The sequence below is a fragment of the Toxorhynchites rutilus genome, chromosome 1 (assembly GCF_029784135.1).
Source record: "Toxorhynchites rutilus septentrionalis strain SRP chromosome 1, ASM2978413v1, whole genome shotgun sequence".
NCBI classification, from domain to species: Eukaryota; Metazoa; Arthropoda; class Insecta; order Diptera; family Culicidae; genus Toxorhynchites; species Toxorhynchites rutilus.
The window spans coordinates 132,888,319-132,915,598 of NC_073744.1; the positions used below are offsets into that span (position 1 = coordinate 132,888,319).

The 27,280-nt window shown below is 39.1% G+C and overlaps 1 protein-coding gene across 4 annotated transcripts in view; it reads right to left on the reverse strand.

Annotated features, from left to right (window-relative positions):
* Positions 1 to 5,174: 5,174 nt before the first annotated feature.
* Positions 5,175 to 27,280, reverse strand: part of LOC129766273 (myosin heavy chain 95F) — an 87,700-nt gene continuing 65,594 nt past the window's right edge. For 3 of the 4 annotated variants that reach the window (XM_055766795.1, XM_055766805.1, XM_055766800.1), the window contains 12 exons: positions 24,384 to 24,457; positions 23,208 to 24,327; positions 22,979 to 23,143; positions 22,692 to 22,915; positions 22,429 to 22,626; positions 13,755 to 14,187; positions 13,222 to 13,684; positions 13,068 to 13,158; positions 12,868 to 13,007; positions 12,388 to 12,435; positions 6,448 to 6,686; positions 5,175 to 6,388 (listed from right to left, as the gene is read on the reverse strand). In XM_055766795.1, the coding sequence (XP_055622770.1) occupies positions 6,039 to 6,388; positions 6,448 to 6,686; positions 12,388 to 12,435; positions 12,868 to 13,007; positions 13,068 to 13,158; positions 13,222 to 13,684; positions 13,755 to 14,187; positions 22,429 to 22,626; positions 22,692 to 22,915; positions 22,979 to 23,143; positions 23,208 to 24,327; positions 24,384 to 24,457 (3,545 nt within the window). In that variant the 3' untranslated portion in view covers positions 5,175 to 6,038. The remainder of the gene's footprint in view (positions 6,389 to 6,447; positions 6,687 to 12,387; positions 12,436 to 12,867; positions 13,008 to 13,067; positions 13,159 to 13,221; positions 13,685 to 13,754; positions 14,188 to 22,428; positions 22,627 to 22,691; positions 22,916 to 22,978; positions 23,144 to 23,207; positions 24,328 to 24,383; positions 24,458 to 27,280) is intronic. The other variant, XM_055766810.1, reaches the window with a different exon arrangement.

The following is a 27,280-nucleotide window of genomic DNA, read 5'->3' on the forward strand; positions in this document are numbered from 1 at the left end:
AGCCTCATTAATCAATATCGTTGATTTGTTTTAAGGAAATTGCCAAATAACATACAAAGCCTCCTTTTTCTCTGCTTGCTTCTGGAATTTCCTCTGGACTCTCTGTTCTTTAGTTTCGAGGACAGTTTCGTCTTCGCGTCTCTTTCGCTGAGCAACTTTTCATCAATATGTGCTTATCCTCGGTTCAATCATCATTGTAGTTGTTCCCGGTTGACATAGCTTTATTAAAAATTCTCATGAATTTTTCGACTAACCCATTTTGTTGTGGGAAAAATGGTGTAGTGAATATTGTCTGAATTCCTCTTCCTCAACAATAGCTATCATATTTTTCAGTATTAAATGATGGACTATTGGAATCGAGCGCAATCGTCTCCCAAACCGTTTTAGGAGTAAATATCCTTTGCATTGAAGTAGGTTTCACCGGTCTACCATTTATGGCACATGTTTCGCATGAACCATTGATCAGCATCTGTGGCTATGCCAGGTCACCATACTCGCTCTCGTAAAATGCATTTAAATTTCGCTGTTTTTTGACGTTCAACTGGAATCACGACACAAATGAGTTTTGTCAATATTCCGTTCCTGATGGATAGATTGAAATCTACTCAGATACTTCGACCACTTTCCTGACTACAAAGCTTCCACTTCCACTTGGAGTGTTTCACCTTTTGTAGTTGAATTCCAGGACGACATTAACGCGTTTTAGTTGTAGCGAAATGCCCAAGTGGACCGCATTTGTTGCATTTCAATTTCAATGAGGGCAGCACCTATTCCAGTGAGCCCTCCTATTATATCTGGAACAACGATCCCGATGACGAAAAGCAATACTAGCACGATATTCTTTAGCCTGAAATTCTCTGGTTTATTCGTTTCCCGTCCTACGCTTCAATGGAGTTTTGGTAGAGCGTATATGATGGTATATGATTGAAGTATCATTGTACAAGCTGTATCAATCTGACACGCTTCGCCTCTCGTTGCCGATTGTACGATGAATTTTACTTCGTATCTAAATGTGCTAGCAGTTCTAGCAAGTTCGTGGTTGGACATGCCGTTGAGCAGCTGAGCTCTGACGAAACGTTCCTGATCTGCTGCACTATACTCACGAAGACGTACATTCTTCATTAGTCTGACCTGGAAATTCATAATCGATTTCCCCGATCGTTGTCGCGTGCACGAAAATGCTTCGTGCTTAGCCGTAGCGTCGATTGTTGATCAAAAATGACTTCCGATGTTCTTAACAAAAGTTATGTAGCAATGACCTTCCGTCAGGTTTGGCCTCAACTTACATGCTCGTACAATACCCTGCAATTCTTCACCCATAGAAAGAAAAAACAGTTGTAACCGTTGTATAGGTCACACACGTTGGATAGAAATGCTTTGATCTCAGAGCTTCCAATATATTTGAACCACCCTTCCCACATTTTGTTTGCATTTACGTTTTTTTTAGAAAGGTTTGATTTGGCCTTATCCGATGTTCATATTACTTGTCGTCGCTTCATACGCCGGAATGTCATGACACTTCTAGCTATCATCTGCTTCAGTGCATCCAATGTTGTTTCTTGAGAACTATTGTTACTGAACGAGCATTTCCCAGCTGTTTCTTTTCGATATTGGGTGGTTTCTTCGACACACAATTTTTTCAAAAGCGGTTGTCTCAACACGCATTTTTTAGGCGGTATTCTAGACGGTTGTCCCGACACGTCACTTTTTCAAGCGGTTGTCCCAACACGCATTCTTTTAGACGGTTGTCCCGACACGTCCCTTTTCCAAGCGGTTATCCCAACACGCAATATCTCAGGCGGTTGTCCCGACACGCCATTTATTTTCACAGACAATTGTCCCAACACGCCACTTTCTTAAATTTCTTTCCTCTATGCCGGGTGATCTCACTGAATATTTAATGTATCGTTTTTTGCCAAAAAACATAAAATGTCCGGCAGGATCGCCAATGTGAAACTTCTGATATTCACTACTATACTGTTTGTATAATCCTACAGTGAAATCACCCGATACAGAGAGGAAATATTAAGTGTGGCTTACCTTTTCCACTGTTGTCTGCTGAAGGAGGAAATGAAGTGGAAATGCATGTTACTACTGCTGCTATGATATAACACCAACATCACTGCGAGGGGTAGGGTATTGTGCATTTGATCTTTCTTCCACGCACCCACAGTATGCAAACCGTTAAAATCCGTTCGCAGCAAAAATAGTTATTAACGTTAACTTTATTTAATAAAAACGTGACCTGATTTGGCACCTTTAATGAAAGACGTAGCCCTACGTCAAAAAGTATTTGTCATTATAGGCAGTAAAATTCCGTAAAGGGTAAGGGTGGGTTTAGACTAGTGATATATTCATGTGAAGAAATATGATGAGATTTATAGAAATCGCATCAACCGTTTACACTAGCGTGAACTTCTATAATGTATATATTCATATTTTCGGTGAATTTATTCACCTAAAGTAGAACTGCATCCAACTTTAGTGATTTCTCACTAGTGAGAAATTCACAAGCGTTTACATATGCTAAATTTATTCAAGTTATATATACAGTAATCGTTCGCTAACTGGTCCTGGTTTAACTGGTCTGCTGTTTAACTGGGCGAACGTTAACTGGTCCTTGGACCAGTTAAAAAGCAGAATTTCGTAAACAATCGACGCCATATTCAAATGGAAGATTTGCTGTGAGGGGCATTCGAATGTAATTTTAAATGTTATGAAAGTTGACATTATTTTCGCACGACAAAAACATTGATTAAACTACAGAAAAATAATTTTCTCAAATCATATGTCATACCTGTTGTCGCACTGAATGCGAAACTTCCATTGGAATCCTTTTGTTTATCCAATTACAGGAACAATGCGAATCAAACAATTCATTGAAGTTTCCCTCGATTTTATTTGACGTTTAACATGCCGGACCAGTTAAAACGCGAATGTCGATAAGTGGTCTTCCCTTTTCGCCCAGTTAGTGAATGTTTACTGTACCTCGAATAAGTGTATCATATTTATTCTCACCCGTTTACACCTATTTTCACGTGAATAAATCCATCTATAGCTATAGATCTCCCGAATGTAAACCCGCCATAAGAACTTCGATCGTATAGACGACATAGAAATATCTTGACCAGTTGAACAAACATGTTCTGAGAGAATAGAACTTCCAGGCTGTGTGAAAAATGACGAAAGATTAAGAAACAAAACTGTGCAAGTAATTGAATACATGTGCGTTTGCCTATAAAAATTGTGCTTTTGTTTTCCTAGAAATCGACAATGAACTTTCCGAACAACCCAATATGAGCTATCCTGTCTTCTTCCTGATATATGTCGGGCTTTTCAATAAGAGCGCTACAAGTTTTTTTTTAAATAAAACGGTTTTCTATATCAATGAAATTCTTTAAAAAATTTGATGCCATTATGTATGGAACTCGATTTCTTTTTCTAGGCCACCACGGGCACGCTTGCAGAAGTCTAGACGTTGAACCCGATTTTCGACGGCTTTAAAGCATAAATCGGCCGATACAGCTGCAATTTGACCCTGATTTTTAAAAGTTATAGTTGACAACCAGTGTTGCCACACGTACAGATTTATCTGTAAAGGTACATATTTTTTCGGTACAGGGTACAGATTTTCGTCAAAAAGTACAGGTTGGTACAGATTTTTTCCGCTTGTAAAATTTATTACATTTGAACACATAACGACTTGTACGCCGCAGTTGCTTTTTTTGTTACAGGCCTGAATTTACGATGCTACATGAAGAGCTGAAATACTTTTATTTGATCGTTCTTACTAATATCCGCGAGGAATCTTAAGTTGTTAATGTCCAATGCTAAGGTATCCCCAGAGTTCTACGATAGGAATATACAAGATATGGAGAATTAATTCCGTACCCTTAAGATAAAATACTGTCCGTTTCTGGGTACTCCGTACGGAAATCACAGTTTCAGAAAACGGGCATGTGCACGATTGGTGGACAAAAATTTGATGCTCAAGAAGAATTGGCGATTCGCTCACATTTTCGGCGATTCGATGGCTTGTTTAGAACGTTCTTACTATGCTGCACTTCTCGGTAACTGTCGAGCGACTTTTTAATCGCTATTTTGAAATCAGACGATTTGATTGAACATCGTGGCGGCAGCTCGAAAATTTTCAAAAATGATGGTATTCAATCTAGATTCAACTTCCGGTCGGTACTTTGTGCTGTAAATCTCCTTGTTCACCGCAAGTCGAGCGGAAGAAGAACGGCTTTGACATCTCCTTTTCGCTGATGGTTAGCCACAGAAGCAACTTCTTTGGGTACTTGGTGTACTTCTTGGGATATACTTCACGTCCGATCTTACCTCTTTGGCGGGGGACTTATAGTAGCTGGTTGCCAGTCGTTGCCATCCAACGTTAAGTACGTCTCGTCGTCCATGACGACAGCGACATTCCACTTCGCCGGAAACATTTCATTCTCCATCACTTTCAGCCTTTGTTTCTGGGTCATAGCTTGCTGTTCCGACACGGCCGGTTTAGACTCACGTTTCCGCATGGTGATGTACATCTTCGATAGATAGTTTTTTCACTGTCTGGTTACTGGGTTACTATGATTGACGATGTACAAGCGGTTTCATCACTAGGTATCAAGATGAACGCATGAAAAAATGGTAAAATTTGTCTATTTTTTATGCAAGCGTTAACGTTAAATTACAAATACATTCGACATTTTAAGTTTCTCATAAAACCACAATCCCAAAGCTCAATTGCATCTAATCAGCCGAAAATTGGCTCATATGAGGGCGCAAGACCATAACCTCAACTTTATTTTATTTCAATTGGTCCGTTCACCTCGAGCCGTAGATTCACGAACCACCCATGCGAACCCAAATGACTCCAGCAGTTGATTGAATTGAACTTGAACACTGTCGCGCTAAGATTAAATTAGCCCGAAGCGGGGGAGCTTCCTCTATCTCTAATGCTCTAAGCTTCGTACGCGTCCGCCGCAGCGCTTCTGCTTCATGCACAAATTTAATCGACCTCGACTATTATTTCTCGAGATTCGATAATGATGGGTTCGTTGACACGTCCCGATAGCGGATGATTGTTGTGGTGGACGACAATAAAATGATATAAAAATATGAGCGGTATGTTTTGTGGACAGGGAATTTCTTTTGTGATTATGACGGCAATCGCATTTGGCCATAAAAGCTGTAGATAGTATTATTATTTATCATAGTAGTAAGTCTTTCTAGCTTTTGGAACAAAATCTGTCCGTTTCTGGGTGTCAATATTTGCTTTGAATTTGTAAATAGATATAGAAACGGTAAATAGGAAATAGCACAGATATAATTGTCTTCATTTATAACACCGTGTTTGCCTTTCTATCTCTGTTGGTCGTGGCTCGAAATTGGTTAAATGAATTTTGTTGCTAGCCAAAATATTTCAACAAGCCTTTCGTTTTAACATATAGATATATCCTCTTTCGTTTGTTTTATATATTTTTCTTGGACAACAACAGATAATGTATCGAACTTGTGTAAACCTTCCTATCAAGAAACTGCAAACTTCTTTTTGTCTTCATTTCTTGCTATATATTAATTTTCTTCTAGTTGCACATCTACGGATGTACGGGTAAGGGTAAAAATTAGCCGGAACACTATGGTCCTTCTCCTGTACGCACGCATGTGTAAAATATTCTAGATGGTTACCATATGCTATCAGCTTTTTGCATAATTATCATTAAGCATAAATTAAAATGATTATTCAAACTGAAATATTGACTACATTTTTTTCGCAAAACGCATAGAAATAAGAAGCGAATGTGGTTCGTGAAGCAATATGACATACTCACACTGGAATTCGGAATTTCATTATGATTTACCGGAATGATTTGATCAAGATTTTCTTTAGAAGGCACCAAAACGCAAGACACTCGAAAACAACCGACTTTCCAACTGTCGGTTCATTGTAATAAAACTTGCCAAAATATATTACTCTCTCATTATTTTCAAACCAATTGAAAATATCATATGAACAAATTTGGCAAACGACAATTTCTTTATTTGCCGGACCGCTTGTACAGCTTACCGCCGTTCCGTTCCCATTCGCGGTTGAATTCATGCTCTAGAATTTCGGCACCGCGTTTCCTCGTCAATCCCGTTTCCTCTAAACTCAGCTCACACATCTGCATATCATCGACCCCTGCGATCAGCAGTATCGGTGGCTTATCGGCGTGCAGTTCCATCTGGCGGGCCACGTACTGGCCATCGAAGTGGGCATACCACCAGCCACGCTTGTTATCCTCCTCCGGATTGATACTCGGCCGTACGAACGGAATGCGGAAGTACCGATGGACCGTTCCGGTGGTGATTTCCAGCTTCTGCGGTAGCCTCGGGGGTGCTCGGGCAGCTTTCGAAGATTGTGAAGTTGAGCGATCATGAAACTGTGTCACATGCACTACACCTTACCTGCTTCCATAACACTGCGTGGTGCCCGTTCGTTCTCATCCATCGTGGTGCGTTTTCGGTTCTTTGCCTTCCAGGCGTGGTACACCTTCAGGCGGCGGTGGAACTCATGGCGGCATGCTTCGAGCAGCTCGATGTCGCAGCTGGTGTTAATCGCATCTCGCAGCTCCGAATACTTCCACTTGGACAGGTCGTGCTTCTGTTTCTCGATTAACTGCTGCTGTGCACGAATCGCTTCAGATCTGCGGTTGTTTTTGTTGCGGGCGATTGGTATGAGAAAAAAGGGTTTAGTAAAATTGTAATTGAAAAAGGATACGTTTCAACATTTTCGGGTCGTTATCATGAATTGTGTTATGGAATACAAATGGTGAAAAAAATGTGAACAAAGAAACAAAACATATATACAGGAATGTGAATGAGTGCGTTAGTAAAATCTATACAAGTTACATTATTGGACACTGTTAATTCTATTAACCCCTTAGCGTATTATTTATTACGTCACACATCAAGTGATTTCACTACTCTGCTGCTGCTGAACGTTCTAGCGCCTTGATATGCAAGTACAGCACGAGTGAGACTCGATGTTGTACGCGAAGGGGTTAATGGAGATAGCATTTTTTTGTGTGAGATTTTCAGCTATCCATTTCGGTTAATCTCCGAAACCCTCAAGAATAAAGTACCTACATTAGGAGAGTCGGTTGTATTCAAGAGTTTTGGCGTGGAGAAGAAGACTAGAAAAAGATACGAGTTTCGTCACCCCTTAATCAGTGGAATTTGTTCGTTGCTATATGCTAAGAATCATGAACCAAACGAGAATGAAAGAACTCTGCTTCGGTTAGCACTTATCGAATCGCTTAAATAGAGCAGAACTGGCTTAGCGAAGTTAAATAAACGCGACCGGAAACAGCGAATAACTCCCTTAGTGCCATTGATAGCGTGCTGTTGGCTACAAATCACAAGCAAAAATCAATTTTACTCGCATTTGTATGTCGTAATCAAAATTGACTTTCGTGTGTCAGGTAATAGAATCGCCGACAACAGTATCCCGCTTGCGACACAATTTGTACTCATGTAGACCGCAAATTGTTTCTAGTCTATAGCCTATAGTCCAAATAAACAAATTAAAATTAAAGTAACACCGATCCAGTGAGAAACAAAACATTTTTATAGTTCTACCCCTATTCGGCTGATCACATTTGTAATTATTCATGCATCATTCATTGCTTGTTTGTGCAGCAATGATTAAAGATAGTTGGAAGGAGTTGAAGTGTGTGGTTCAAATTTGTATACAATCATAAGCGTGATGTCCGTTATAAGGTTCAGTACGGATATGTAATCAACAGACTACTTTTCTCGATCCGTTTATTCACTTGGTGCAATAAAAGTGAATACTCTCATTCTGTCCAAGTATCTGAATCATCCACTCATTTTCGATTATACACTCCGTCCAACTTCTATAAGACCACCCTGATTCTATTTCGTTGCAACACCAACAGTTAGAATTTCAACAAGTCACATTCATACATTTTTGAATGCTTAGAATAAAGCATATTTAGCGTTTATTTCGTTCAAAAAGTTCTTTGTTTATTTATTGTGCTTAAATATGATAATTTCAGGTGTCAAGTTTCTATAACACCATTTCAAAATTCATAAGTATTATCAATGAAAAAATTAAAACGATCGGTTTACATGTCAATAATTGGCAACCTTGCCATTTCGGCTAATAACATGGAAAATTCTTATTGGAATACTTTTTACCAAATGCTGCTGAACGGATTTCTCGATATTTTTTCCATGTTTCCAAATTGCGACCTTGAGCTCTTCAATCGTGGTGTACCGTTTTCCGTCAGTGTAGATTCTGCATACAAGGATTTTTCATTCGGAACTTGCTACGAAATGTTGATTTGCACGATAATATACCCTATGCAAAATATTAACTCATTCGGACTTACTCGTGTCACAAACGTTAAAATGTTAGTTTAAAAAAAAAACGAAAAATCATCGAAAATCGAGGTTTTAAAAAAAATTACAGTTATCTCGATTTTTTTTTTGTAAAAAAATGTTTTTTTTTGGCATTTGGTCGTTTTTCCGCCTGATAAATTGATTTTTGAGAATTTTTTTTTAGATAACTGTGAATCTCGACATGTCATGCAATTTTAAGACATTTGGCATCAAACTTTCTTAAATACCTCGATTTCCGGTGATTTTTCGGTTTTCAAAAAACTCAAATTTTAACGTTTGCGACACCAGTAAATGAAATCCGAATGAGCTAATATTTTGCATAGGGTATATTATCGTACAAATCAACATTTCGTGGCAAGTTCCGAATGAAGAATACTATTTTAATTGGCACCCAAAACCATACTTTTCGTTTCGTACTTCAAAAAAAAAAACCCAGAGTGCCGATTTTTGACAAAAAATATGACAAACGTTTCATGCAATTTAAAGACATTTGGCATCAAAAATACTTTTTTTCAAAACCCCGATTTCCTTTACTCCACCCTTGGATGATTTTACAAAATGATTTATGATTTACAAAAAAACTCAAAGAAGACCGATTGAGTTGATATTTTGCATAGGATAGTTTTTCGTGGGAATCAACATTGGGTGTTTTAATATTGGGTATTCTAAAGACAGCCAAAGTCAGATAGAACAAGAAGTTTGTGAGCGGAAATAACGTCGGCGTAAAAGCTTGTTACGGCTGCCACTGAAAAAGAACCGAAATTTGTCCGACGAGTCGGATAAAATGACCGTAGGTTTAATCAACAATTCCGGAATGGACACCTTAGACGGACTTGGCTTCACCCTTCTTTTGTGCATAGCGATTGAATTTTTATCAATCTGGAATATATTGTTAATCGAACAGTCGGTATTAAGGAGAGGAGAGTTGTATACCCTGGCTTCAGTTGTCATGTGATGGGCAGATCTGTGGAAAATCAATCTGCGTAATCGTGGACGATGAAACTTATGTCAATTTGATTACAAATTGCATCCTGTTCGCGATGACTAAAGTTTTAACGAGACGGAGACACGGACACTGGCAATGGTTTGGCAAGCCATTTGTGAATATGGCATATTTTACTAGCCGTTCGTGACCAGCGACACAATGAATACTGTTATTTACGTCCAAGATTGCCTGAATGTCTAACACCTTTTGCCCATGATCAACCGGCACTGTTTTGGCCGGATTTGGCATCAATACAATACTCAAAGGTCACGGTGACATGGTACCAATCGAACGAAGCTCTGTTTCTACCGAAGGAGATGTATCCGCCAAACTGCGCTCAGGTTTCTTATCAAATCATAATTGAGAAAACTTTTGAAACCAGCAGATTCCATCGTAGATTTCACTGGAAAAAAAATTGCCAAAACCATCTCAAATCAGTCTGTGCTGATGGGCAGTCTTTAATCGAAAACTGGATCATTGTCATAAAGCTTGATTCATTCAGAATCCGGAATCACAAAAGCAGTTGTATCTCGGGATTGGATACAGGTACAAACTATGAGGGATGTTGCAAAAAGTTGAATCTGTCCAAGTCTTTCGTTCATAGAACCAAGGATTGGGGGGACTGCATACGTACAAAGTCTAGAAGGCTCCAAATCGTGACGCATGACAAAATACGGTGTTGGTCTACGTAGTCTAATAGGTTGCGTGACCGCTACTGAGCGAACGATCATGAGGCCCTCAACTGGCCATCTTTGTGTGTTATTCTTGCTACTACGTTCACGCAACAATCATTATGTGATGGTAATCCCAGTCCCTTACACATTACGGTTTGCAGCATCGGTGATTGGTTGTATTTATAACACAACAATGGAAGCCTCATATCAACAGTCCCGCTGTGTATATTAGGGTGCCAATGAATGTATGGGAAAAAATCGACTCGAAATTTCAAAAAGTTACCCTATACAAAATGCTCACCACCTCGAAAAACACTCTATGCCTAATTTCAGCTCAATCGGACCTAAGGGAGAGTGGCGCAAAGCGGTCAAAGTTTAAGTTTTTTGAAAATCGAAAAATCACCCAAGGGGGGAGTAAATGAAATCGGGGTTTTCGAAAAAAAATTTTGATGCCAAATGTCTTAAAATGGCATGAAACGACGAGATCTAGTGTCATCTCGAAAAAAAATTGTCAAAAATCGGCACTCTGGGACTTTTTCGGCATGCGAAACGAAAAGTATGGTTTAGGGTGCCAATAAAAATAGTTTTCTCGATTTTTCATTCGGAACTTGCTACGAAATGTTGATTTGCACAATAGTATACCCTATGCAAAATAGTAACTCATTCGGACTTCATTTACTGGTGGTGGCCGCAGACGTTAAAATTTGAGTTTTTTGAAAATCGAAAAATCAGCGGAAATCAGGGTTTTTTAAAGAAAATTTGATGCCAAAAGTCTTAAAATTGCATGACACGTTGAGATTTACAGAATTTTTTTTTCGAAAATAAATTTTTCAGACGGTGCCAAGAAAATTTTTTTTTACAAAAAAAAAAATTGCCGAGATAACTGTAAATCTCGACAAGTAATGCAATTTCAAGACATTTGGCATCAATTTTTTTTTAAAACCTCAATTTTCGGTGATTTTTTGTTTTTCAAAAAAAAACTCAAATTTTAACGTTCGTGACGCCAGTAAATGAAGTCCGAATGAGCTAATATTTTGCATAGGGTATATTATTGTACAAATCAACATTTCGTAGCAAGTTCCGAATGATAAATCGAGATAACTATTTTTATTATCGCCTTAACCATACTTTTCGTTACGCATGCCGCTTCGTGCCACTTTTCAAAGGATGTCCTGGAGTGGTACGAGGCCAACGAGGTATCTTTCGTATCCAAGGACATGAAGTCCCGCCCCAACGCACCGGAACTAAGGCCGCTCGAAGCATACTGTGCTATTATGAAGCAGGCACTACGGAAGCATCTCAAGGAGGTCAAATCTGAGGAAGACATGAAGAAAGTGTGTTTCCGTATAGAAGAGCTACAGCCAGAGTAAGGTGCGAGCATACGGTTATGGTATTGAAATTGAATGGAATAAGTGTGCCAGAAGGTTACTAATCTTTATCTATAAAAGAGAGTTTTTTCCCCACGTACGTATAACTCATCATCACGGGATCAATTTTACAGATCTGAACGATGACATACACACTCTCTTGAAATATATTCGTTATTTTTACCAACCAAAATATTCTCTAGAAATAAATTATACGGCAGAACAACGGTTGCCGGGTCAGCTAGTGGTTTATATTTTATCGGCTGGAATTTTGAAGAGGATTGGTCAACTAGGTAATTTTCTACAGATTTTTTTTCCGTGATGTAATTTGATGTGTTTTCCAAACAATTAGCTGTCAAAATATTTCAGATACGCCTGCTACGACCACTGCTATAAAATGAACAGTGATTCCAGATTCTAAATGTTTTAAGCTTCATTTCCGTTGCTCTTATTTCCTTATAAATTTTTCCGGGAATCCAACAAAACATATCGTGTCGAGTCCATGATTCAACGTTGTTTGTATAACTCCTTATACTATTTGACCAAACATATTAAATTCAAAACAGAGCTTACCGGTGTAGTTATGTAGGTATAGGTATGAAAGAGCAATGATATATTTATAGAAATGTTAGGATTTGCCCAAAACGGAGTAATAAACATGCAATTAGTTTAGTGTTACAAGTTTGATCTAAAATGCGCGAAATGTTCAACACAAGGATTTATGGGCGGTATCCGATATATAATGATATCCAAGAGAAGAATGAAATTAATACAATCTACTGTGAATGTCTAATGAATTCTACTATATAGTTCCCATTACAGAAACAAGATTAGCGAAACGATTACAGGCTTCCACACGACTAATCACAAACTAATGCGAATGATAACAAAGGGATGATGAAACGAGATATATATTTTCTGATTTGGATTGTTGAATTTAGAGAACGACAAATACCTGATCAAACGATTTGGATTACCCAAAGGCGTAACTTCTGGTGTACCGCTGTGGAATGATTGAATGTGAATGGTAAAAACATTGTGGTTTCCTGGTTGATTTTTGATAGTTGCTTTACGATCTCAGCATCATTTTTTTTTAAAAAGAATGAGTAAAAGTAACAGAAGGCAGGTAATATTACAGCTTGCGACTAGATTTCGAATATACAGGGTTGGCGTAATTTTTATCCGAGCGATTGACTGCGGTTGATTTAACAATTGAGAGACTATTTACAACCAAAAACGTTTGAAAACATAAAAATTTAGACAAAAATGCATTATTTTCAAAGCGAACGATCGAAGGGCAAATTGAGCTGAATTTTTGTTTGTACAAGAAACCTTAAAATTACTGCTACCCTGTGAAAAAAGAGGTTCGTAATACCAAGAAGCGTTCAGAAAAATAAAACGTAAAAGCGAGAACATCAATAATTGAGATTCATACTTCCTCATCAGAGGTGGACTGTCTTCCACCTGACCGTTAGATTCCTGTGCCAACCGGAGAGCTAACTCATGATCTCGTCGTTCCTGCTCCAATTGTTGTCGATATTGGATATCTTCTTGGGCTTCTCTCTCAAGCTGAGCCTTGAAAAAATACTCAAAGTTTATTGACTATCCATTTCTTTCGGTTTTGATTTAAAATACCTGCAATGCAAGAGCTGCTTTCCTATCTTCTTCTTCCTGTCGCAGTCGACGAATTTCGTCTTCTTTGCGCCTGGCTTCCATCTCAGCTTTCCTGGAAAATAGATAAAAATATATCAAGGATCCTTATTCAATATTAGAACTCGATAGAACACACTTCTTTCGATTATCCTCCTCCTCCCGCAGTCGTCGCTCTTCCGCCTCCTTAATCTTCTTCTCCGCCTCCAGAGCAGCCTGAATCTTGCGCAACCGTTCCTGCTCTTCGGCGTTTCGCTGCTCCTGCAGTTTCAGGTGTATGGTTTTCATCTGAGCATCAATCTTGGCCATTATCCCGGCATACAAACCATCGACTGCTGCCGCCGTGATTTGGGGATTTGCTTTGATCCTAACCACTGCGTCATCAATCGAGCTCTGTACGGTCGCTACTTGCTTCAGCATATTGTCACGTTCCACCTTCAGCTGGAGGGCAATTTCCTTCATTTTGCCCAGATTAGCCTTGATGGCATTTATTTTCATAATTCCCTTAATACGTGGCTGGTGTTGCTTGCGAGCCAAGTGTCCGCGAACGATTTTCTGGATAATCAGCACACACTTGTTGCGATAGATGATACGGTTCTTCACTGAAATGAATGAAGAATGCCTCGGTTGAATAAATATTTGCATTTCATTTAAAATTTTCGTGATACTCACACTTGATCACACAGATAGCACAGAACACGGATTTGATCCAGCGCGAGCGGACCAACCATTTCTTTACGTTGGCCACAATCGCCCGAAGGTTCTCCGGGTCCGACTTCATAATCCTATCGAACTCGACGAACTTGCCCGGTCGGAAGAACACTTTCGTGATGCCAAACTTGAAATCTTTATTGTTGAGCTTGAGAGAGTGCAGCATGGCCTCGCAGAAGGTGCGCGGGTTGAGCCGAGCCAGTTCAGGCGGAAGGAAAGATTTATACATATTGTACAGCTCAGTGAAGGGCACCCGCGAAGGATAGCCGTACTCCATAAGTTCCAGTACCGAAGTCGTTCCAGAGCATTTCAGCTGGGCCAACGCTAGGCCTCCCTCGAACGAATGATCTATCATGCGACTGTTGGGTTTGATACAACGGATGAAGTTTGTGCCCTGAAGGAAAAAATCATATTCATTCCATAATCGATACTGTGACAAAGAGAAACATCGAACACATTTCATTCCACAGAAAACTTAAACTGCGTGGCGCGAGCAATCGGCACATCATTTCCAAATAAACTCTAGAGTGTAACTTATTTTCGGACTGATTGACCGGTCATTTATATCCCTCTCTGTCATTCTCTTTTTTCCTCTCTATTTCTTTCTCCTCTCTCTCACTCTCTCTCACCCTCTTTCTCTCACTTTCTCTCTCTATCATTCTCTCATTATCTTTCTCACTATCTCTTTCTCTCACTATCTCTCTTTCACTATCTCTCTCTTACTATCTCTCTCACGACATTTTTTTTAAGATTAGGAGAGCTCTACCAGCCTTATCTGGAACGGGTAAACCCGGACGTCGTGTGGGACTCATCACCAACTAAAACCAAATCCTCAACTCGTAGCCCCAATCTCTTCACCTGTCTCAAACGCTAACTAACGTTGTTTCTTCCCTTTTCTCTACTTTTCTTATATACGTCTTGTTTTTCTGCATACCGCTTATATCCTTCGTACAAGTACACGTTTACTCGTCGTGATGTGCACCGATTAAGTATTGCCCTGCCACTTGACGTGCAATCCGTTACAGCCCCCATCGTGTCATTTCTCACCCGTCACGGTCACCCTCGTAAGATTTCCCTTTTCAACGAAGCGTCGATTAGGTAGCCCTATCCCTCGGCTAAGATCCGAAGTGTTACACCACGACCCACGGCTTTCATTTTTTCTCGATGCAACGTGACATTGAAGAAAGAAACCAGCTTACATGGTAGCTAACGCCCGAACTGCATGGAAGAATGCTATTCGTTGCATTGTAAGAGAAAGTGATCGAGTAAAATAGGAAAAACCTACCTATTTTATTCGTATATTATTGTGTACCTGTTTTATTATTTCCACTATATAAAGGATAATCCATTACGACTTGACAGCTTTATGTCTTCGGGAGAATGATCTATCAATGTCAAAACGTTAGTCAAAATCAACATTTCAATCAAATCAAAACAAGTATCGAACGAACAACGCTTAATAATTATTAAAAATTACTACAGAAATTTTTATGGGGCTATATCAAGTCACAGGTCTATGCCAACAAGCCAGCTCACTTGAGAAGAGCTCTGAGACAATATCCAACGAGGAATTCGCAACATTCCGGTCGAAATATGTGGCTGAGTAATGGAAAATGGGTCCAACAGATCGATCGCTGTAAACGGGTCCGCGGTGGCCCGAAATCGAATTTCATTCTTAAAATGTAAGAGTTGAATTACAGCCAGGATAAATTTGAACTTAATATCTCAACAAAAACTGTGTTTTTTTTTTGAAAAAAGATGACAAGTCCTTCATGACAGACATCTTAGGGAAAAAAATGCTCGAGATATTTCCTACTAATTTGTATATTTGGAATCAAAATTGATCCATTAGTTGAAGAGTTATTAACGATCAAAACATTCCACATTTTTCACCCAAAGAACTGACATGGGCCCCTATATTGAAAGGTTGGACGTAGTCCTACAATAATGTTTATGCCATCAAGTTTGTATGTTCTTCATGTTGAGTCATATGTAGATTCTATTTTCCATATTATATTTCTTAAATGTAATCAATTTCACAAAGTATTGCAATTTCATAAATTTTCAAAAATTCGTATCTCAATTTTGGTGAGTCCGACACGGTACCACTATACGTCAAATTTTGTTAAATTAGAAAATGTTTTGAATAAAAATATATAAAAAAGTATCGAAGGGGGGTGTCTTAAGATATACAAAATTTGTAATATAATATTAAATGCAATTTTTGAGTAAGATTTTTTAAGTGTATTTTAAATTTTATTTTTCTTAAATAACTAATTATTTTACAACAACCTTGTCAAAAATCATATTTGAATCAGAATTTTTACTCGATTGCTTGAAATTACCCTTTTTTTACTCAAAATTTACGATTACGATTTTTTCCATGATTTGCTCGGAATTACGCGATTTTTACACGTTTTTTTTCGAAATTATGCCATTTTTTCACGTAATATTTTTACGCGATTTTCTTGTAATTAATTACGTGATTTGTTCGAAATTACGCAATTTTTTGACGTAGGACTACGTCTTTCATTTCTATACCGGGGTGTAAAATCAAAGTTTCGAAAACGAAAGCGTTACGCCGGAGACCGAGATTTTGAGTGTTAATAGCTCCTAAACAACTGAACGAAATGGTATGATAAACACTTCATTCGAAAGATAAAATGTCTACGCGTTCTATACTTGTTACTCTCTCTAAATTAATAACATAAAATACTTAATCTACTTAAAACTATGCCTAACTGGAAAGAGCGATCAAGAATGCCTTTCTTAAACTGGCGCGAGATAAGTGAAAGTCATAAGATAAGTAACAGCGGTTAAATACACGAGACATACTCAATACGGGTTCGTTGTAACCGTAGTTTGTGCGAGAGTGAGGAAGGCAGAGAAATGTATGTGAACGCAGGTTACGAGGGCGTATATTAAAATCGATCGACTGAAGAAGATCAGCACAATGGATTTTCGAGGAAATTAGATCGGATATAAAAGTTGCCTTCGCTACATCTCTACGTACGCTCAACAAATCGAGTCCGATCAATTTACAACGATCCTCATAGCTGGGTAAGTTCGAAGGATCGCTCCAGGGCAAGTTGCGTAGGGCGAAACGGACGAATTTCCGCTGGATCACCTCAATTCGCTGGACACTATTTTGGTAGTAGGGAGACCATACTATGCACGCATATTCAAGATGAGAGCGCACTAAAGCACAATAAAGAGCTTTGATACAATGTGGGTCTTTGAATTGCTTTGTGATGCGAAAAATGAAACCTAACATCCTAGATGCCTTGGTGGTGATGTTTGAGATATGGTCGTTGAACGTTAGCTTTGAGTCTAAGACGATACCAAGATCCTTGATAGTTACAACACGTTTCAAAGAGATATTGCGTATTTTATACGAAAATGTTACAGGCGATCGTTTCCGCGTGAACGATATGACTGAACACTTTGCTGGATTTAAAACCATTCTATTGGTTTCGCACCAATCAGAGAAAATATCGAGTTGTTGCTGTAGGAATATCGCATCATCGACACTATTCACAGTGTAGAACAATTTAAAATCGTCCGCATATGCAAGTTTGGGACACTTTAGACAAAGATTAATATCATTGAGGTAAAGCAGGAATATATAAGGACCGAGATGACTTCCTTGAGGTACGCCCGATGTCACCCGAAAAGGAGATGAAACGGTATCGCCGATTTTCACTGACATCACACGATCAGTCAGATATGAGTGTAACCAGTTCAAAAGAAAACTATGGAAACCTAGACGCTGGAGTTTGGCGACAACGATATTGTGATTGATTTTGTCGAACGCGGCCGAACTGGGCACGAAACCGTGTTGTTGGTCGGAGATGTAACTACTGCAGGCGTGTGAGATGAAATCCAAAACTATTATCTCAAATAGTTTGGAGATAGAACAAAGGCAAGCGATACCTCTATAATTTTTGACGTCCTTTTTGCTGCCTTTTTTAAAAACGGGGTAAACGAATGAATTTTTCCATGCCTTCGGGAAAACTCCACAGCGTAGTGAGCGACTGAACAATAGACTTAGCGGCGAAGAGAGTATGCTTGAACACTTTTTCAATACGATAGAAGGGATGCCATCTGGCCCAGGATTCGAAGATCTCTTAAGATCCAAACACGCAAGTTGTACTTTGCTGGAACTTATAGCAGGATTAATACAGATAGCAGGTAGGCAAGGTACACTACTGGCGGCTTCATAAATTTGCTCATTGTGAAGTCTTTCGCTAACGAAAACGCTACTGAATTGTTCTCGGAATAGCTCACATATGCTTATTTTGTTTGAAGCATCCACATTGTTGCGTGTCATTATGGTTGGTAGTCCTGACTCCTTCCTCTGTACATCAACAAATCTCCAAAATTCTTGTGGGTTCTTTTTCAGATTACTCTGAACACGGTCCAGATGAGCTCCAAATAGCGCTCTGTTCAATTTTTTATAGTCTTTGTTGATTTCTGAGAAACGGGCTTTCCAAAAAGCACAACGGAGATTGGAAAATTTCCTCAAAGCAGAACGTTTTACCCTCTTCAAACGTTTCAAAAGATGATTAGACCATGGCGGATAACGGGAGTTGCAGGCTGTTTTCTTGGGGACAAATCGATCAATCGCATAGAGGATAACATTAGATAAAGACTGCGTCGCTACCTCTATATCGCTGTCAATCAGAATGTCGTCCCAGTTGATACTTGTGAAGAAACGATTCATTGATGAAAAATTCGCTTTACGATAATTGTAGTAAGTAGATTCGATGGTTTCAATAAAGACGAGTGGTGACGTTTCGATCAACGAAACAAGAAGCGGAGGATGATGACGACATATTTTAACTAAAGCGGAAGGAGCTTTGATCACCGTTGTGTTGTGAACCATTTCTGAATTGGTGAAACATAGGTCGAGCATACGATTATTATCGTTGAGGATTCCGTTCATTTGACATAAACCGGCAACACTAAAACTGTCTAGTAAACGTTCGGTTAAACAGTTCATAGATGAGCGTGAAGAATATAGATACAAGTGTTTACTTGTACTCTGAGTCCACCTAATACCGGACAAATTGAAATCACCAAGTAATAGAATGTTGTCAGTCAGTGACATTCGATTTGTTATCCAATTGAGCGAGGAGATGTGCGAATCTATTACAGTTGAGTCGTTTATGCGATCTGGAGGTATGTATGCAATGCCAATATAAGTGGTGTGGCTATAGAACGACACGGCAACCCAAATTTGCTCAACAGTACAGCCGTCAGGAGGAAGCAACTCCGCCACCAGTGGTCTTCGTACTATTTTCAACGGATCGATCTGAACGATATACTGTGTACGGGAAACCGAACAATTGTTGCGACAACGTATTACTATTGAGCCACGTTTCGGTGAAAGCATAGACATCATATGACGCATCAGAACATGCTAGATAATATTCGTTGATCGAAGTGTTCATTCCGCCAACATTTTGGTAGTATATAATTATGTCGTGGCTCGAGTCACAGTGGGTGAGGGAGCTTTGTATAAAAAAGCGGCTTGTGTTGCGGCTTGGGAACTGCTTTGATGATCAACTGACTCAAGTTGTAGGTCATCAGGTGGCAGCAGCTGAACTGCCTCTGTTGATGGTTTTCGATTAGAGAATGGAGATATAGACACACCTTCAGGCCAAAAATCATTGGATAAAATCAGTCTAACGATTGTCTCGGGAACACTTATTTTGAATGAAATAAATGATAAGGGCGGCTCCCCTTCTCGATTTTGACGTAACAACTTGTGACATCGAATATTTGACGAGTCACAGTTGCATCTCTTCGAAATATAATGAGTTATATTCTCTGTTGTTTCTGTTGGCATAAACCTCGTTAAGTAAAACCAACCAGAACGGCGTACAACAGGAGCGACAGAGAGTGTAGGAAGTGTAGGCGTGCGGCTTACATTACCTACAGTAGACCCACTACTAGCATTGCCTGCGTTAGTTGATAGACGCATGTTTGTTGCGATGTTTAGTGAATTGGTTCCGGATCTCGGATGACGAGTGTTGGTACTGTTTGTGCACCTTAGGCCAGAAGAGAATCCATCAGGAGGAGAGTGATGCTACAAACGGTTCCCCGGGAAGATCTCGAAGCAGCCGCTACACACACACACACATACACGCACGGAATTCTTTCCGTTTGGATCGAGAAAGATCCGGAAAATAATCTGCCAGTTCCTCTAGGAATTTAAAAATACATTCATGTGAAAGAGTTTATTTGAATGTTTTCTATCCATGTAACACTGTGACCAAATATGTTTCAATCAAGTGCTATTAACAGATGGTTATCGAGTTAGCATTAACCACTGGTGGGCTTCCAGTATCGAGGAAAATGTGGAAATATCTAATCGTTACTGAAAATAATCTGCCAGTTCCTCTGGGAATTTAAAATTACATTCATATGAAAGAGTTTATTTTAATGTTTTCTATCCATGTAACACTGTGACCAAATACATTAGGTTTTGTGATTTTTCAATCAATCGCAATCAACAGGATAGCTTCTGAAGATTATTCTTCCCCATCAGTAGGATATTTCCGTATCCAATATTGGATGCATAAAACCTTGTGCCTCCAACGTAACGCTCTCGTTTTCGAAGTTCTCCAAATATTCATTCATTCAGAATGAATTCAGATTCAACTTCATACAAATGATCTCTAAATCAACGATAGTCCTACGTCACCCTTGCGGTTATACCATAGATATAACCCACTTCCTGTTTTTCTACGTGATATTTTATCACGATTCTTGGAGTTACGCGTTCTAAATTACACAAGTTTCTTTAAATAACGCGATTTTTTACGTGATTGCTAGAAATTACGCTATTTTTTCACCATTTGCTTGAAATTGCGCGATTTTTACGTGATATTCATTACGCGATTTTCTTAAAACTACGCATTTTGGTCGAAATTACACGATTTACTCGAAATTCTACGATTTTCCTTAAGCAAAATGATCGAAATTACGCGATTTCATATAAAAATTTACTAAAAATTTTTATTTTTTTATTTTTAATTTAAAAATTACGCGAATTGTTCGGAATTACGAGATTTTTTTCACGATTTGCTCTAAATTACGCGATTTTTACGTGATATTCTTTTTACGATTTTCTTGAAATAACGCAATTTTTTCACGATTTACTCGAAATTGAACGATTTTCTTGAAACCATGCAATTTAGCGCGTTTTTTTACACGATTTGCTCAAAATAACGAGATTTTTTTAGCGTGTTACTTGAAATTACGTGATTCTTAGGTAATATTCTTTAGGTTATTTTCTTAAAATTACGCGATTTGCTCGAAATTACGCCTTTTTTACGATTTTTCCGAAATTACGCGATTTTCTTGAAATTTGGCGAGTTTTTGTACGCAATTTTTTGAAATTACACGATTTGCTCCAAATTACATGATTTTTTAGCCTAATGTTTTTCTTCTATTTTTTAAGCGATTTGCTTAAAATAATACGATTTTTTACGTGATTTTCTTGAAACTATGAATTTTAAATTTGCTCAAAAATACGACAATTTTTTGCGATTTTCTCGAAGTTACGCGATATCTAGTAACATAATTTCTTGTTTTTTCTCGTTTTCTCGTTTTTTTTCGCGATTTGCTCTAAATTACGGGATTTATTTATGTAATATTTATGTTTTGCTCAAAATTACGAGATTTTTTTTTTAATTATGCGATTTGCTCGAAATTATTAATTTTTTTCACGATTTGCTCGAAATTACGTGATTCTTTCCGCGCGTACGCATCAATCGCGTAAAAAAAATCAGTGCTCTAAAGTCGCTTGTTATTTACGCTTTTTTAACCGTTTTTTACGCGGATTTCGGAATTTACGCGTTTTTTGGAATTTACGCAGCACGCATAAAAAGCGACTCCAGTATAAACAGATTTTATGTGCTAATTGATGTGACTTTTCACGAAATAAGTTTGTATTATATCAGCTGAAAAATGAAAGGAGAAACAGATGTCATGATTGTAGCATGCAAAACAGATCAGTCAATTGTTAGAATATGGGTTGCATTTTGAACTAATAATTCGCTGTTCGTTAGATTTTTACACGGATTTTGAAATTCACGCGATTTATTTTTACGCGGATTTTTCAACGCTAATTTTGAGATTCAAGTAGTTTTTTACGCGGATTTTGGGATTTACGGGGTTTTTTACGCGCCACGTATCCCCCGCGTAAAAAGCGGCTCCCGTGTATATACTAAGAGCAGGATTTTCAACTATAATTTTGAAAAATCAGGGTAGCTCAAATTGGATTCTCCGCAAAGTTCGTGTTTGAGAAAACGAAAGTAACATTTTTATATTCAGACATATTTTTTATCATTTGCATATGTACAGTTGTGTTCCACAATCTTTCGCACTCTTTCACGAAGCTTCAAAATTCTATCCTCCCAAAACATGTTTGCTTTATCGTCCAAAAATGTTCAAGTTTTTTCAACGCTATCATAGAGTCGAAGTAATGAACCTGTGATGATCTGAACATGCAATATCCGGTTCAGGATAGCATTCAAAGTCTGAGTCCGAAATAATTTGCCGTTTTGTCCTGCTAGAACACGACGCTTATGGTGTGGATTGATGTGATGATGCTAAAATGACTTACGTTTTTCTCTAATTTATTCATCAGCTCACCCAACTGGGTTTTGAACTTGGAACCAACGGAAATGAAGGCAAGCTTTCCCTTGGTGCTGGCCACTTTACCACTGGCGAAAAGACGCTTCAAAAGAGGATTCTCAGATTCTTGGACGAGTCCCTCGAGCGAAGCGTGCAGCGCGTCATTGTTCTTCTCGATGAATTGATTCTGTAAAATGGGGATCCGCATTTAACAAATCAGATCCTCAGGATGAATGTCGGATATACTCTTACCGTATTGTAGCAAACAGCACCGGCAAAATGACGCACCAGGAAACCTTCATCGTCTCGCAGAACACGGTGTGCCTTCAGCTTGGAGGCACGTGGTATTGCCAGACGGAAATGGCCCTGCCAGGCACTGTGCACTTCCGACGTGAAGTGAGCGTATGATGGCTTTGGGAGTTTGGATTCTTCATCCAGCAAATTGAAGATACCGCTCGATTTGGATTCAATCAGTTCTGTGTAAAATGAGAGGTTTTATTAGAATGCGAAGTGACAGGTTGTTAATTATGCATCCATACCAATTATGTCCTGATTGTCGGTGAATTTAATCTCCGGAACGTTGAGTCCCTCCCGCTTATACAGCTCCTGCTCGGCTGCAAGTATGTTGTCATTGAAGAATTTCTGCAACTTTTCGTTGCAATAATTGATGCAGAATTGCTCGAATGAGTTTACCGTGAAATATTCTGAAATAAAGTTCGCACTCTTAGTATTATCCTAAAAGGTTTGAGAAGACCCTGCCAATCTTACCAAAACCAGCAATATCCAGCACACCAATATAGTAACTCGACACCTGGAATGGTATGTTCTGGTTGATGAGCGAAACTATATGATCGAAGAGTCTGGAATACAGAGCTTTCGCCAGTGCATCTCTTGCGTTGTGGGCTTCGTATACCTTCAGAGGTACCATAATAACAGTGCCCTTGATTCCGCCACCTTTGCTTTGCATTACTCTCGACACCAGGGCCTGTCTAAGCTCTGAGGGATCCAATCCTATCAATCGGGCCGTGATCGTCAAGGCTCTCTCGGAAGCTTGTGCTACTCTGCACCCTCCCTTCGCATCCTCAGGATTGTCCTCGAATGTAATGTTCCCGAGATGGAGAACCGCCGCCACCAGACAGTAAATCTCAAATTTCTGTCCATCAGACAAACCCAACCTCGTCAGAGCTTGATCCAAATCCTGAAAATCTTTGTAATCATCCAAAATTGGATCCTTCAACGAACCCTTGTTCATGTAATCCTTCGATTTTTGGGAATTCGGAATCTTACGGTCCGTTTCCGGCGTCGAAAAATATTGCGTACAACCAGCCAGATATCGGTAATCATCTGGCTTCCCGATCAACAGTTTGTCTCGGAGCTGCTGCGGGGCTCCCGCACATAGCAAATAAAACACGTGATAATTTCTCTCATCCGCACTCTGGGTACAGATTCTGCTTTTCTCCAGCAAATAATGCGATATATGTCCACCGACCACCTGACACTTGCTGTCGTAGTGCACCTCGATAAACTTTCCGAATCGGGAACTGTTATTATTTCTTGTCGTTTTCGCATTACCGAACGCCTCCAGAATCGGATTGGCGTCCAGGATTTTCTGCTCAATCGGTCCAGCCGTGGAAGCGGCATCACATAGATACTTCAGCAGGTACTTGGTACTCTCGGTCTTACCGGCACCCGATTCACCCGAAACGATGATCGATTGAGACATCTTGAGGACGCGCATGTCCCGAATCGCTTTGTCTGCGATGGCGTAAACGTGTGGCGGTAGCTCACCGAGCGATTTCCCATTGTATCGCTTGATGGTGGTCTTTGAATAGAGGTCCCGAATTTCCTTGTACGGATTGACCGCTATCAGGATGTTCGCTACGTACGTCTGCAATGGAATTAATTATCAGCAATCAACGTTTCAATAAAACAGTGAATACTCACATAAATTTTGTCCTTATAGTACCGGTTTTTTATATTGTCTAGTAGAGTAGCCTCATTTAGAAACATCAATTCACCTGTGAATCAACAAGAAACAAACATTTACCTACTATCAAATTGCCATACAAAACAAAAAGCAAAATCGTAACAATTAAACCTATAGGTTACCGAATGAAACTCGGTCGGCGTGTATGATTGCGATCTTTCTGGCCCAAAAGGCAGGGAAATTGCACAACAATTAGATAACATCATATGATCTTCTTTGTGTCTTTTGTAACCACACAGAATACGTTAGCAACAAAACCGGCAGATGGAAGAAATGTGAATGTGCACAATGCTCTTTTATCATCCATTCAGGCCCTCCGTCCCTTCTCATCGATGCCACCAATAATTATCGCTACCAGCATAACCATCATTGTTGGTTGTTAGGTAAAAGAAGTTTTGCTGGTTGAAAATGAACTGCAGAAATTTTGCGTCATATATTTCCAATACCGCACATACTGCGGCGGATGTGTGGGAGACAGACGGCGCAACGAAGATGTTTTTCTGGCTGTTTGTAATTAGTCGTCAATGAAACGGCAATGAAGGGTTGTGGTGCGATCATGATGGGGGTTGTTCAATGTTTGGCAAGGTCCATGGTGTGGATTTTGAACAGGCTGTTTATGTTCGGAGAGAGTTTTTGGGTTATTATAAGATTTCGATTCATTATTCAATTCAAGTTGGGGTGATTTATTAGGAACTCCTTGAATTTCATGCCCAATTGTAGATCATTTCTTGTACGGTAATATCTCATGGACGTATAATGTGACTAATTTGAAGTTTAATCCAATTTTGGAAAGTGGAGTCGAAACGAACCCCGCCGTGTATCAGAAAAATGTTCTGGCATGGACCCTGAAGCCGTAAGAACTTGAACATTTCGGTGACAAAAGGAAGTAGGACTCGCCCCCTCACATAAGTCACGTGTTAACCAAGAATGGCCTAAAACAATCGCTTCGAAACTGAATACACCATTTGGGGTATCTTGCAGGCCAGGGTCAGTAGCGAGAGATACCAAAGTGTTGACGCCCTGGAGCAAACGATTCGGAAATGAGAGAATTTTCCGGAGGAGAACATGTGTGATTCTGTTGAAGCTCGTTTGAATCCGTGTGGATTTATTACACTCATTTCAAATTCTGTGATATTCATCCTTAGCATAAAATGGAGTTATTTGAAATACAAATCAGTGAGAAAAGCAGTTTCGAACAAAAAATACTGATAAAAACTTAATGACCCATCATGACCCTCAGAATCAATACCCGGTCTACAGGAAGTAATATCATGTAACTCCACTGAAGTCCTCTCAATGAGTCACCTGACGTCATTATTTGTTCCGAAAAAGGAATGTAACTTGAAAACTATACCCATTCAGAATCATTGAACTGGAGTTCATCCATTCTACACTCTGTCCAACTTCTATAAGACCACCCTGATTCTAATTCGTTGCATCAAAAATAGTTAGAATTTCAACAAGATACATTCATACATTGTTTAATGCTTAGAATAATGTATATTTAACGTCAATTGTGTTCAAAAGAGTTGTTTGTTTTTTATTGTGCTTAAATATGATAATTTCAACTGTCCAGGTTCTGCAAGACCATTTCAAAATTCATAAGTATTATCAATGAAAAATTCAAAACGATCGGCTGATTTACATGTCAATATTTGGCAACCTTGTTATTTCGGATAATAACCTGGAAAATTCGTGTTGGAATACTATTTACCAATTTCTGTTGAACGGATTTCTCGATATTTTTCCATGTTTCCGAAATTTCAACCATGAGCTCTTCAATCCTGGTGTACCGTTTTCCCTCAGTGTAGATTCTGCGTACAAGAATCCCCCTAAGATTTTCAGCAGGATTCAAGTCTGGAGAGCGAGCCGGCCAGTCCAAAAAAATATGTTTTTGGTCCTTAATCCATAGCATTATTTTACTGGAATGTGATTTTTTTGTGACGATATCCACGCAAAAACAGTAGGAGAGAGTATTCCAGAACATGTATGTAATCCTCGTGAATGCTATCTTGAGCTTTCCGGTTGCACAGAATCCCGCTCAAACCATACACAAGCCTCTACCAAAATTCTTGGTTGAAAAATACTGTTCCTGCTTCCGTAAATCACGTCAGTACCCGTGGAAACCATCAGGACCATCCAAATTGAACTTCTTTTCGTCAGTGAAGATAACCTATACATTGAAAAACTTTTCGTAATGGTATATAGCAAAGTGTATTCTTTTGGAAACATTCTTTGTCACAACATACCGTGTCCCACTGTCGGTTCATGTGAGTTTTGGCAAAACTCAGACGTCTTCCGATGTGAGTGTGTAAGATGATGAGCTTTAATCTATCAAACCCTCTTTATGTGAGGGTTTTTTTTACCAAAACTTGATGAATTGTCACCCGAGTAACAGGTTAGGCTTTATTTGCCTAGGCGATTTTGAGGTAATCGAAGCTGTTCTAACTATTTCCCGCTTATCCTGGCCAGAGAGCTTCGATTTACATGGAGCTTTCTCCTTCTAACCGTATCCTTGAGGATACGTCAAATAATTGAGCACTACTTGATGGGATCGTCCAATCCGACGAACAATTTTTCTGATTCCAATATTTTCTTTGTGAAATGCATCTATTTGTCTTTCTTCTCTCTCCGTGAGTACTTTTCCCTTCGGCTTTTTCCAGATTTATTGATCAAAACAACTAAAACAACGGAAAATATAAATCGTCTTATAAAAACTTGACACTTGAAAAATACAAAAACATTTACTTACGCTCAGTGCTTGCACACACACATGAAAATCATGCAATGTACGGTAGTCACCAATACCTACACACAAGAATATAAATTGAAGCATTGTTTGTTTACAATGACA